Raw genomic sequence first — 13,478 nt, 5'->3', positions numbered from 1 at the left:
CGGACTGGGGCTGGGGAGCATGTGCAGAAGCTGAAGGCACAGCCTGGGTGGGGGGTGGCAGGGAGGCGGGGGGCAGCTGGGAAGCCCACAAGAGATGATGGGGGCTGGGGAGGCTTCGAGGGGTGGAAGTGATGGGGCTGGGGGAGGGAAAGTGGTCGGATTCTGCACATGGCCCCAGAGTAGAGACCACAGATTGGATGTGGGGGAGGGGTGAAGGGGGAGGGAAGAAGGTTTCCAAGGGGTCGGGCCTGAGCCATTAGAAGGATGGTGTTAGCTCAGAGATGAAATCATTTACCCAAAGCCATGGAGCTCGGAGCTGGGGAGCAGAGACCAGAAACCGTGCTCCCCGCTGCCTCGTTGCGGTCTCATGGGGGTTGTTTTGGGGGAATCCTTGGCCTTTCTGCACCTCGACACCACCCCAGCTCGCGGAAACCCCTGGTTCTCCTTCGGTCTGATTCAGGCACAAGCCTGGACAGGGGACCCAGAAACGCAGGCAACAGGCAGAAGCCAACATGAGGGCTCACCTGGGCTCACTCAGTCTCTGGGCTCACGGGCTGGAAGGCTAAAACCCCGTCCCGCGCGGGGTGAGGGGGACACGGTTTCCACCTGCTTAGCTCCTGCCCTGACCCTCCTGTGCCCACTGGACCTGACCTTCTGGTCTCCAAAATCAGCAGACCTGGGTAGGAATCTAGGATCTGTCAGCTTGATGGGGGACCTCAGGGAAGCCACTCTGTGTCTGAGCCTTCATTTGCTTATCCATAAAGTGGGATCAATGGCAGAGCCTCCATGCAGGGGATAAGTGGCTATTTCTTTTTTTCTTTTTTTGTTTTTTAAGTTTTATGTATTTATTTAGTGGGGGGGAGGGACAGAGAGAGAAGAAGAGAGAGAATCCCAAACAGGCTCTGCACCATCAGTGCAGAACCCGGTGCAGGGCTCGAACTCACAAACCACGAGATCGTGACCCGAGCCGAAACCAAGAGTCGGACGCTTAACCGACTGAGCCGCCCGGGCGCCCCGCTAAGAGGCTATCTCTAAGGCACCCAAGCACACCTGGCCATCATGGGGTGCCATAAGGAGTTACCAGGACAACTGCCATCCCCCAAGGGCCCGCAACGTCTGCCCCCACTCTCACTCCTGGCAAAGTCCCACCAGCAAAGGACAGAGGGACCAGAGGCCAGGACAAACATTCTACACCAGGACAGAGCCTCGGCTTTCCAAGGCGTGCCAGCCCCAGCCTGCGCTGCAGGTGGAGTTGTGTGGCAGAACTTACAGCCGTCCCAGCAGCAACAACAATAACAATTGCCAAAGTTACTGTGCACCCGGCATGCGCCAGGCACGGCCTCACTGAACAGCCGCGGTCCCGTTGAACCCCGCGACAACCTCAAGGAGCAAATGCCTTGAGCTGCAGATACCAAATTTTTTTCAAACAGGTTGGCAATACAGTCGTGTATTGCTGTGGCATTCATGCATTAAGTAACAAAATCTGACTAAGGGTGGATCTAGTCCCTACTACTGTGCCCATCTTACAGCTGGGGAAACGGAGACTCTGAGAGACCACACCTCCAGGAGGCCTCACAGCTGGGTATAAAACAGAGGCCCTCTCCAGGCCCGCAGAAAACAGGTACCGTTAAAGCCAGATGAACTTTCCAGAACCTCTTCAGGGGTGATGCAGGGGACACCTGCTCCGTGCCAGGCGCCCCCCTCTGGATCTTTATCCAAGTGTCCTTTGCACTAATCCCCAAAAGAGTGGGTTCATGTGCCCTGGGGCCCCCCGGGGCCCCATCTGACAGCTAAGGAAATCGAGGCTTGGAGCAAAGATGCCGGACTTGGGTCCTGCAGCCAGTTAGTGGAGACGTTGGGATTTAAACCCAGAGCCTCAAGTTCTCGTGCTAGAAGCCTTGCCAGCCTCTGGAGAGATTCCTGCCAAGTCTCTTTCTCCTCCGGTGTTCGTTCTTCCCACCCGGGGGGCCAGGCCCGCACCCTCTTGATGAGGTCCCACCTGCAGTGATCCAGAGCTAGACGCCGTGAAGAGATGCCCTTGACTCCCAGAGGGTCCCACAAATGTGGTGGGGACCCCAGCCACCCTCTCCAGTGTGGCTCCAGCCAACGGGGGTCATGACCGTGGGCTCTGCCCTACTGGCCTCCCCGCCTCCCCCAGCATCCTTGACCGGACACGCTCCAAGCACCTCCACCTCCACCCCTTCTCACCTCAACCCCACAGAGTGGCACCGTCACCCCCACCTGTAGATGGGGGAAACGGAGGCACAAAGGCTGCAAGCAACAAACCCATTCGGCAGCTTGGGCTGGACTTCATTTTCTGTAAGCGCGTTTCTTTCCTCACCTGTTGCTCTGTTTCCCAGCGGCTGCAGCATAGAACCATCTGGTGTCATGTATCTCAAAGCTAATTCTTCCAGGAGGGGAGGTGTTCGAATCCGTCCGTTCGTTCAACGAAACGAATATCCGTGGAGCACCTGAGAATCGCCAGACACCCTTCCAACCTCCAGAAGAAAAGGCAGGCGAGGCCCCCGCCCTCTTGGAGCGGATGGTCCACCGAGGGGGCACCAGTGAGGAGGGATTTTCAGAGGCCTGCACCCTCCGTCTCTCCAGCATCCGTCAAAGCTCTGGAGCCTCTCTCAGAAAAAAGATTATTTCAAACAAGGAATTAAATGCACGTATTTGCAAAGGAGGCTAACGCCTTGAGCAGACCCGGACATGGGGCTCGAACTCACGGACTGCAAGATCATGACCCGAGCCGAAGACAGACGTTTAACCGACTGAGCCACCCAGGCGCCCCTAGATTCCGAGTTTTTTAAAAAACAGATATGCGATGCAATCGCATAGTGTTCCTGCGTTAATACATTAAATAACAGCATCTCAGGCGCTTTACGGAAAGATAGCGCCAGGAACCTTCCCTGCGACCCAGAGATAGGAGCCATGATCACCCCCATTCTAGAGAACAGGCCCAGACAGGTAGAGGTATCCGCCCAAGGTCACACAGCCCCTAAGCTAAGAGTTTTGATGCGAACCCAGGCTCGTCTGATACAATACACTAACTACTCTTCCCTCGTTGGTTTCTATCCGTAGTTGACAAAACGCTCTTTCCAAATATGAACCATACGCGCCATTTTCCAAGGAAGAGACAGGCAGGGCCTATCACCGGTATTGATCTTCTCCCTGATTCTCAAATACACCAGACACACTCACATCTTAGAGCGTTTGCATTTGCCTTTCCCTTCGTCTAGAACTCCCGTCCTCCTGTCTTTCCCACAGCTGGCTCCTTCGCACCCTCTCAGCTCAGGCAGCTCCCTCCAGTGAGGGTTTCCCTGCCACTCTGGCCACACTTGCCCCCGACCCCACTCACTACCGTGTCTCATTTCCCTGCATGGCACTCATCACTATTGGAATTTAACTAATGAGTTCGTGGAACTGCCCTGGAATCAGAAAACTTGCCAATTCTGTTCACTCTTAATTTCCCAGTCCCTAGTACAGCGCCTAGCACATAATAGGTGCTCAAGAAATTCCTGAGTGGGGTGGGGGTGGGGCGCGCCTGGGTGGCTCAGTCAGTGAAGCGTCCAACTCTTGATTTCAGCTCAGGTCATGATCTCACAGGTCATGAGATCAAGCCCCACGCTGAGCTCTAGAGTGACAGCCCAGAGCCTGCTTGGAATGCTCTCTCTTCTCTCTGCCTCTCTCTCTGCCCCTGTGTCTCTCTCTCTCAAAATAAATAAAAATAAACTTAAAAAAAAAAAAAAGAAAACCCTGAGTGAATACACAAATGACACTCCGAGGGTGAGGGATTAGCGTAAGAAAATATATTTGTCATTATAATACATACTTTTATATGGGCTATTTTATAGAATCTGGTTTTGGCGGGTTTGTTTTTTACTGTGTGTGTTTTTTACTTCTAACCTACAGGTTTTGTTGGGTTTTTTTTTTTTTTTAATGTTTACGCTTGTTATTTATTTATTTTGAGAGAGAGAGGAGCACGAGAGCAAGAGGGAGATTGAGCAGGGGAGGGGTGGAGAGAGGGAGAGGGAGAATCCCAAGCAGGCTCCACACTGCCAGCCCAGAGCCCGATGCCGGGCTCGATCTCGTGAACGCTGAGATCACGACCGGGGCTGAAACCGAGAGTCAGGCGCTCAATGGACTGAGCCACCCGGGGCGTTTCTGTGAGCACTGACAAATATACACGCTCAGTCATGACACAGAACATTGCCAACACCCCCAGAAAGTTCCCCTATGACCTTTCTCTGTCCATTCCCACCACAGACCCAGTCCTTGGCAACACCATGGATTCTGGCTTTTCCAGAAGGTCACATACATGGAATCCTGCAGACTCTCTTTGAGTCTTATTATTGTGTGGATCACTAACTCCTTTCTTTTCTTTGTTGAGTAGAGTCCACTGGATGGACGGACCATGGTTGCTTATCCATTCCCCAGCTGCAGTCTTTTTTTAGGTAAACGATGTGGGAGAAAAGCAGGCTTGAGGGGACCTCCTGGGCCACGAAGACTGTTCATCCCTTTCGATGCTCATCTGTGGTCTGTCCAGAATACCCTCCTTGCTCAACCGGCCCCCTGCCCGTCTAAACTCCTTTCCTTTCCCTCGAGTCCCTTTTCAGCCGCCCTCTCCCCAACAAGGAGCAAGGTTTCCTGTCCTCGTGTCACAGATCAATAAAGTGAGGCTCAGAGGCACGTAGCCCTCGAGTACTAAAGACCCACAGTTGGAGTGTCATAGAGCCAAAACTCAAACCCGGGGCCAAAGGGAGAGGGTTGATACCCCAAAGGCCAGAGATCAGCCCCTTTGCAGGCTGGAGAGGTGGTGGCAGGTCAGGCCCCTGCCCCCCCATCTCAACCCTGAGAATCTGCAGCATGAGGGTGACAAGGAAGGGGCAGGTCCAATCCTATGGGGGGACGTGGGGGGCTCCTTCATTGGGACCCCTCCCCCATCCTTCCAGCCTGTGCCTGGGCCCTAGACCAGACCCAGCCCCCACCACACATGCCAACATTACTCACCAGAGTCCAGCATGGCCATAATGGGCCCATCTGGCCCACATTACCCATCCTAGGACCCATGCTGGTGGGCGGGTGTGGTAAATTGGGTGATGGGCCCCAGCTGTGGGTGGCCTTTGCCCCACCCAGCCACTCGCAGCCACAGGACAAGTGTGGGACCAGTGCGGGTACTTAGGGAACTCCTGTCACTTGAGATGACCCCAAGCTACCGTGAGTCCCCAGCTCAGCTCTGCAGGCCCGAAGAAGGCCCTGGGCCAGGAGTCAGGGAACCTAGACCACCAGGTAGTGACCTTGGGCCAGTCTTCCGGGCGTCAGTTTGTCCGTCTGCAAATGAGAGGCTTGAGGGGAGACTCCCGAGAAAGTCTGAACTGGCTCTTTATCTGCCTGGAGCTGAAGCTCAGGGTCTGGTCGTCTGCGTTTGAAACCAGGGTCCCCGAGGTCTGTGACTCGTGGGAGAGTGCGTGTGAGAGCAGCCTCAGGATAGCTCGGCCCCGTCTACGCACTCTGGGGTTCCCCAGCAGCCATGCATCAGCAATCCCAGGCGATAGAGGCAAGGCGGGGAAGCTGACCGGTGGGGAAGCAAGCAGATTCCAAACTCGCATTGGGATCGCGGTAGCCAGAACCCACTAGGGGACTGACTGCAGCAGACGAGAAAAAGAAGCGAGGAGGAGGAGGTCTGGGTTTGAGGCCAGCTGCCAAGATGGGAAAGATGGCGAAGGGGGGCGGGGGGCGGGGGGGGTCGCTTGCAGAGGGGAGTGGTGGGGGATGCCGAGACAGGGCAGTGGGGGCTGAGGGACCGAGGGTTCCACGGCGGGTGTTTTTGCTTGAGATGCTCGTTAGAAGCCCGCGTGGGGACGGTGAGCTGGTGGCACACAGAGGGGAGAAGTCTGGGGGGGAGACGGAGCCAGTGTCGTCGGCACATGACTGTCCCGGGCCCAGCCAGAGCACCTGCAGCAGGCACTGAGGCTCCTGGGGCCCCGTCTGCTTTGACATCTGGTCTTGGGTGAAGCTAACGGATCCCTTTTCAGAGCGATACTTTATTTATTTATTTATTTATTTTATTATTTTTTTTTAATTTTTTTTTTTTAATGTTTATTTAGTTTTGAGAGAGACAGAGACAGAGCATGAGCAGGGGAGGGGCAGAGAGAGAGGGAGACACAGACTCCGAAGCAGGCTCCAGGCTCTGAGCCATCAGCACAGAGCCCGACGCGGGGCTCGAACTCACAGACCGTGAGATCATGACCTGAGGTGAAGTCGGACGCTCAACCGACTGAGCCACCCAGGCGCCCCCAGAGCGATACTTTTAAATGCATAAAATAAAAGTGTCCGAACGCCCAACGATCTTGCCATTGCGGTCAAAATACTCAATATTAGATCTGTGCTACGGTTGTAGCTTTGTCCAGTGGTGGGTCCGAGGATGTCCGTCATTCTGAGGTCCCGATGAGCAGAAACAGAATAAGATACTGTACCGCCTGCACTGTGGTATGGAAATACTGGTGATTTCTAGGGGTTAATGGAGGGGAGGGATGAGCTAAGAGTGCTATGGTTTGTGGCCCACGTTCATCATCGAAGGAAATGCCAAATTTTACTTACAGGTTAGCAAAGTTCGTGGGCCCCCCTGAATTCTCTTTGCAGACCCTGTGGTCCCCACTAAGGACCCCTGACCTAGGGAGAGAACATGCAGAGAGACTAAGGCCCAGAACTGGGCTGAGAGCCCCCAACATGTAGAAGCCTGGTAAAGGAGGGGGCAGAGCGGGGGTGACCACGGATAGGAGGACAGCTAGGAGACAGGAGCATCTGGAAAGTGTTTCCAGGACGCGGGTGTGGCCATCTGGGCTAACTACTGCTGAGGGGGAGAGTCAGAGGCCATGGAAGGGTCCCTCCATCCAGGAGACGATGACCAGGCGGGTTAAGGAGGGAAGGGGGAGGGAGGGCAGAGAGCACCGAAGTCTACAGTCTGGGTTATATTTGTTTTTCTTGAACATGGCAGACACACAGACTGCCTTATATTATTCCTTGAGCTTTCTTGTATGCACACCATAATAATATTGTTAATGTTTTTAGAGGCGAGGGTGGTCATGGAGGCAAGGAAACGGAGGAGCTTGTTGAAGAAGTTTTGCTGTTGAGGGGACCGGAGAAATTGGAGACGCAGTTGGAGGGACTGTGGGGTCAAGAATTTGTTTTTCGATGGAAGCGGTTGGATCACGCTTGTGTGTTACAGGGAACAGTGGGGCGGGGCGGGGTGGGGGTGGGGTGCTGATGATGCAGGGAAGGAAGGAACGGGCCAATATGACGAAGACTTGAGAGGCTCCCATGTCTCCCTGGTCCTCAGTCCCTTTTGTGACTGCCACCCCAGTTCTCACACTTGAGCAGCAGATTCACCTGGGCGGCTGGGCGCCACCCCAGAGTGTCTGACTCGGTAGGTCTGGGGTGGGACCTAGAAATTTGCATTTTTAACAAGCTCCAAGGGCCACACTTTGAGAAGCCCTGCTGTAGTCAATACCAGCACCACCCACATGCGCCCCCTCCAGGATCTGATGTTGCACTACAAGGGCACACACTCCAAATGATCACAGTGGGGAGGGGGGGGGATTGGGAAGGGGGGAGAGCAAAAGAGGGGGGCGGCAGGGGGCTGGGGGCAGGGAAAGGGGCAGACTGTTAAGATGCAAGAGGGGAGAAGAGACCGAGGAGGAAGCAGCCAGAGCCTGCCTGCCCCCACTCCAGCCAAGGTCACCACCCCTCCCTGGGGAATGCCTGTCTTCCCAGGGATCCTGGGAGCTGCCCTGCCAGACCTCCTGGAAGACTAAGTGAGAGGGCAAGGGACGGAGCCAGGGCCAGGGGGTAGGGATGATGGCCAGAGGCCAGGATGTGTGCAGAATGGAGAGGGAATAGAGGAGGGGCGCCAGCTCTCTGCCTGCGGGCACCGAGCCCTGAGAACACGCTGTACACCTTTGCAACTTGATCCTGGTCTCATGCCAGACCAGCTTCAACTGCTCTTGGGAAAGAGATTGGCCCGTGGGATCCCAGAACATCCTAGCTGAGAGAACCCTTGGAGACTGTCCGGTTCAGCCCATTTGGCAGATGGAGGGGAGCAGAAAATAGAAAAGTCCAGCTTGATGGATAGACCTGCAAACTCTCCTGCAGGGAAGGATACATCCCCACTCCCTGATGGCTGGGCAATGGGCATGACATTGAGGGCTATTCTCTGACCCTTGTAGCTCCCCTTTTTCTATCAATTCATTGAACTCATATTTATTGAGCGCCTACTGTGCGCTAAGCATTGTGCTAGACACAGAGATAATGGTTGAGAAAGACCAAGTCTCCAGCTTCATGGAATTGACATTCCAAGGGTAAAGCAGACAACTGACAGATAAATATGTAATACAAAGTCAGGGAGTCGTAAGTGGTAGAAAGAGACCTGAAATGACACGAGGGAGTGAGGCATGCAGATGGGGATGAGATGGAGGGAGTTTCCAGGCAGAGGGAACAGCATGTGCAAAGGCCCTGAGGCAGGGGTATGCTTGCTGTGTTGGAGGGGTGTCACAGAGGCCAGTGATCTGGAGCAGGGTGAGGGAGAGGACTGGGAGACGAAATCAGAGCGGGAACAGAAGGCTGGATCATGGAGGAAGCTGAAGTCATAGGGAGGACTTTGGCTTTTCCTCTAAGATAGGAATTCTGAGAGGGTTTCTTTCTAGCCGAGGAGGATTTCGATTTGACTTAGGTTTAACAAGATGCCTCTGGCTGCTGAGTAGAGGATGGCTTGTGCATGGGACCAGGGTGGAGGCAGAGAGGCCAGGGAGGAAGCTACTGGGATGGTCCAGGTGAGAGGTTAGGGTGGCCCGGCCTGGCAGAGAGGCCTCCCCTGGTTGCTCTTTGCCCTTCATGGAGACGCAGGAAGGGACAGGAGCCTTCCTCCAGCCCTTACCCATGACCCCGGCCCACGGTCTCCCCACAGCTAGAAAGGTACATCCAGATGAACTTGAGGTCAGAGCTGGCACAGGTCCAACAGCACATGGTCCAGAACCAGACGGCCACCATGCTGGAGCTAGGCACCAGCCTCTTGAACCAGACCACGGCCCAGACCCGCAAGCTGACTGATGTGGAGGCTCAGGTATGGAGGGCGAGCAGGTGGCGTGGGGGGAGGGGGAGGGGGGAGGCTGTGGCCAGCCGGGCCGGCTCACAGCCCAGGTCATCTTGCCTCAGCCTCTATCCCTGGCTCAGGTCTGGACCTCCTCTGGGCCTGTAGCACCCTGGGCCCCTTCCCTGATGACCCGATTACATGAGCACCAGGCCACGAGCCCTGGGGGCAGACACCGGATGTGGTGCTTCTGCCTCTGTGACTCCAGGGACACTCCAGGTCTGCGCTGGGCACTGGGATGAGCCCTCAGGGGGCTCAGAGGGCTCCCGGGGAGAGATGGCTAATAAACAATTCGCTCAACCTCAAGAGCAACGGAAGGGGAGGGAGGGAGCAAACACATAAACGAACGGGAGGGTGAGTAAGTGAATGGATAAAAAGATTGAATGACAAATAGGCATGTGTCCGTTGAATCCCTACTATGTGCAGGCACTGTTGGAGATGCCCGGTTCCGGGTTATAGCAGTAAATGAAACAGGCATGCATCCCGACCCTTGTGGACCTCCCTTTCCAATGACCACCAGGGAAATGAACAGGAAGAATAACTTGCACGTGTCAGGGGGTGACCGTGTCCAGGAGAAAACAGCCTGGGCAGGAGAGAGGGAGGGCGCGCTAGGGTGCAGGGATGGCTTGCAAGTTTAGACAGTGAAGCTAGGAAGGCACTGCGGAGAAGGTAGGATGGGAGCCAGGCTTACTCAGAGTAGGCCCAGTGGTGGGACTGGGCCGGCAAGCTCCAGGAACATCAGGGTGGTCAGTGTGGCTGGAACGACCAGGGGGAGAGGGGTGAGCAAGGGTGCAGAGAGAGGCACTGGGGGCAGACGACAGCACGGGGCACTGAAGGCCATGATGGCCATCTGGAAGGTGGATCTGACAGGACTTGGTGATAGATTAGATTGGGGTGGGGAGGGGGTGCTCAAGGGCGACTCCTCCTGGGGCCTGAGCAGCCAGAAGAACGGAACTGTCATGCGCAGTGATGGGGAAGAGCAAACTCAGAAGACAGATCATAAACTCAGGGCCTGTGAGTGAGCGAGTGAGCGACCGTAGAAACTAACTGCAGGGAGGATAGAAATAAGTCAGCGAGTTTCTGGAATGGCAGAGCCCCCGGGCAGGTGGACGGCGGCGGAGGCGCGTTCCCGCAGGGCTCGCGCAGCCCCCTACCCCTTCCTGTTTGCCGGGACAGGTCCTGAACCAGACGTCGCGCATGGAGATCCAGCTCCTGGAGACTTCGCTGTCCACCAACAAGCTGGAGAAACAGCTGCTACTGCAGGGTCACGAGCTGCACCGGCTGCAGGGCCGCAACAAGTGGGCACAAGCATCCTGGCACGGGGCCGGGGACAGGGCTGGGGGGCGAGGGCCAGCCCGGGACCCACGTGGGGTTGGGACCCAGGGTGGGCGCTGGGGCCGGGGCCGGGGCGGGGGCCAGGGTTGGAAGCTGGACTTGGGCTAGTACCTTGGACAGGGGCGGGGGCCAGAGCTGGGGCCCCGGGGTTAGGGCTGACATGAGGGAACACTTGGGAGGCTCAGGCTGGAGGCAGAGCTGGGGTAAGGACGGAAACCAGGGTTGGAGTCCAGACTGAAGCTGGGAGAAAAGGTGGGCCCTGGGGCTGGGCTGAGGTTGGGCTGGGCCCAGCAAGCACCCCTGGGTGGAGACGGGAGACAGGCATATCCCTGGGGGCTCAGGACGCCCTGATTCTTTCTCCGTTCCTTCCTTTTTTTCCTTTCCTTCTCCCTTCCTTCCTTCCTTCCTTAGGCAGAGAAACTGGCATCTGAGGCTGATTTCATCTTGGTTTCGAGCTGAGTGGAGAAAAACTGTCAAGGTCAGGGTGCCGGAGGAGGCAAAACCCACACACTGACGCAGCCACCCCCTTCTGTACAGGGGGAGATGTTACAGTGTTACAGTTGCTCGCACGCCGGTCACAATAAGGACCTAAGGCTCATCCGGGTCTCTCTGATCCGCGTACAGCTAATGCTAGTTTGTCCACCTTCTTATTCCTACTCCGCCACTCCAAGGTGGGGCAGGCCAGGGACTGGGACAGTCTGAATGGGCACTGTCTAGAAATCCGTGTAGAGGGAGGTTATCACCAATATGCTATTGGCCCATGAAGACAGCTAAATTTCTAGAATGCAAGTGTGCCCCTGTTTTTTTTCTCTTCCTATGGCATACTTTGGGGTTCAGGGGGGGAATTCCTTCTGCCTCGGCTAGACTCATTGTGCTAGTCTGGAGAATGGGTTGGCGTAACCTTACAGATAGGAGAATGTCTCCCTCCTATCCCCATCCCTTAGCCAGCCACCCACCCACGGCAGAGGTAACCGCTCTCCCTGGCTGTGTGTGTGTGTGTGTGTGTGTGTGTGTGTGTGTGCATCCTTTCATTCATTCAATCACCAATCGTTTTTTTGAGCTCTTACCACATGTGAGACACTGTTTGAGACACTGGGGGGTACAGAAGTGAACACCAGACAGAAATCCCTGTCCCCCAGCGGACATCCTGTAAGCTGACGTTCAGGGGTTTCTTATGCATATGTAAACAAATATGTCCCTTTTTTTATCCTTCTTGATCCCAAATGGAGCGTCCAGCTTTTTTTTCCAAGTATCCCGGAAGCTGTTCCGTCATTGCATGTTGCTCGTTCTTTTCTCCAACTGGATAACCTTCCACCCCATGGCTGTGCCCACCCTAATTTTCCCGGCGTCCCCAGCGAATGGGCAGTAAGGTTGTTGTTTCCTGTCTTTCTCTACTCTTCAACGTGAGGCGGTGAATAATGTCCCCGTACCTCGCTGCACACACACACGTGAGCCAGCCTGCAGGCGAAAATGCCAGAAGTGGAAGAGTTGAGTCAAAAGCGTTTTTCTTTTTTTAAAACTCTTTTTTTTTTTTAAACTCGTGCCAAAAACGCTCCGCGCTTATTATATCGCCAGACAATAGAGACCCGTATAAAATGAAAGGGAAAGTCGGTTCCCCCCACCCGCCTCCCCTCTTCCTCCTCTCCATCACCATCCACTCCAGCCCGCTCGCTCGCTCGCTCGCTCGGCAGGAGCAACAATGCTTCGTGGATTTTCTTTCACTTTCTCTGCAAACACAGGCACCACCGTGTCCTTCCACGTGCCTCTCTAAGCCTTTTCCTATAAGTTCACGGGTCTCCCTCTGCATTTACAGCAATACCTTTTTCCTTCCTCTGTTTGGTCACCCACACGTGGGGCTGGACGAGAGGCACTCGTGTCCAGAGTGCAGCCCCGCTTAGGTCCTGGGCATCTTTCCAATTCCGCCCAGATGCGCTCTGCCTCCAGAGCATTTCCAGGGACGCGGAGACAGCACAGGCTCAGCCGGCCCTGGCTGCTGGGCATTCAGGCCCTTCCTTTTTCTCTATTATAACCGATCCCCCAAGGGGCACTCTTGCCCATGCTCCCTAGAGGTTATCTCCTGGGAGCGGACTGCTAGGTCAAAGGGCAGGCATACTGTGGACTTGATAAGGACATCCTTATCAAGGCTGGCATTGATATCAAAAGCTTTGATATCAAAGCTATTATTCCTGGCACATCCTTCCACCCCCACCTCTCTCTCTCTCTCTTTATTTCAATTTTATTTCGTATTTCTTTATTTTGAGAGAGAGAGCAGGGGAGGGGCAGACAGACAGGGAGAGAGAGGGAATCCCAAGCAGGCTCCAGCGCAGTGCAGAGCCCCACGAGGGGCTGGATCCCAGGAACCCGGTGATCGTGACCTGAGCAGAGATCAAGAGTCAGGGGCTTAAGGACTGAGCCACCCAGGCGCCCCCGCCACCACCACCCCTCTATGGACCCCGATCCATCCATCTTCTTCCAGAGCCAGGTCTCCGGTCTCTCTTGCCTCCCCTCCTCGCTCTCTGCTGCCGGGGGACACGCCCCCCCCCCCCCACCTCCCCGGGGCTGTGTAACTCTGGGCAGGCGCCCCACCTCTCTGAGCCTCCTTACCGATCTGTTAGGGGAGTGCCCCCCGCCCCCGGGGCCCCGGGGACGAGCCCTCGAGTGTGACCTTGTGGTGGGGACAGCGGGCTGACGCGCGTGCGCCCCCCCCTCCCCCGCCCCGCAGCGCGCTGGAGACGAGGGTGCAGGCCCTGGAGACGCAACAGCAGGCGGAGCTGGCTTCTCTCCGCGGCGAGAAGGAGCGGCTGCGGCGGCTGCTGGGCCGCCAGAGCGGCGCCCTCGCGGGCCTGGAGCGCAGCCTGCGCGCCGCCAGCAGCAACTCCAGCCTCCTGCAGCGCCAACAGCGCCAACTGCTGGAGTCCGTGCAGCGCCTGGTGCGCGTCGTGGCCCAGGGCCCGGGTGAGCGAGGGCGCGCCTGGTGCGGTGCGGGAGGAGGGCA

The 13,478-nt window shown here is 56.1% G+C and overlaps 1 protein-coding gene across 2 annotated transcripts in view; it reads left to right on the top strand.

The window, feature by feature from the left end:
• ANGPT4 (angiopoietin 4) overlaps positions 1-13,478 on the top strand; it is a 40,366-nt gene that overhangs the window by 13,598 nt on the left and 13,290 nt on the right. The window contains exons 2-4 of one of the 2 annotated variants that reach the window (XM_027069754.2): positions 8,966-9,121; positions 10,325-10,446; positions 13,206-13,438. In XM_027069754.2, the coding sequence (XP_026925555.1) occupies positions 8,966-9,121; positions 10,325-10,446; positions 13,206-13,438 (511 nt within the window). The remainder of the gene's footprint in view (positions 1-8,965; positions 9,122-10,324; positions 10,447-13,205; positions 13,439-13,478) is intronic. The other variant, XM_053200136.1, reaches the window with a different exon arrangement.

Source organism: Acinonyx jubatus, chromosome A3, assembly GCF_027475565.1.
Source record: "Acinonyx jubatus isolate Ajub_Pintada_27869175 chromosome A3, VMU_Ajub_asm_v1.0, whole genome shotgun sequence".
NCBI classification, from domain to species: Eukaryota; Metazoa; Chordata; class Mammalia; order Carnivora; family Felidae; genus Acinonyx; species Acinonyx jubatus.
This window is presented reverse-complemented; position numbering and strand designations above follow the sequence as displayed.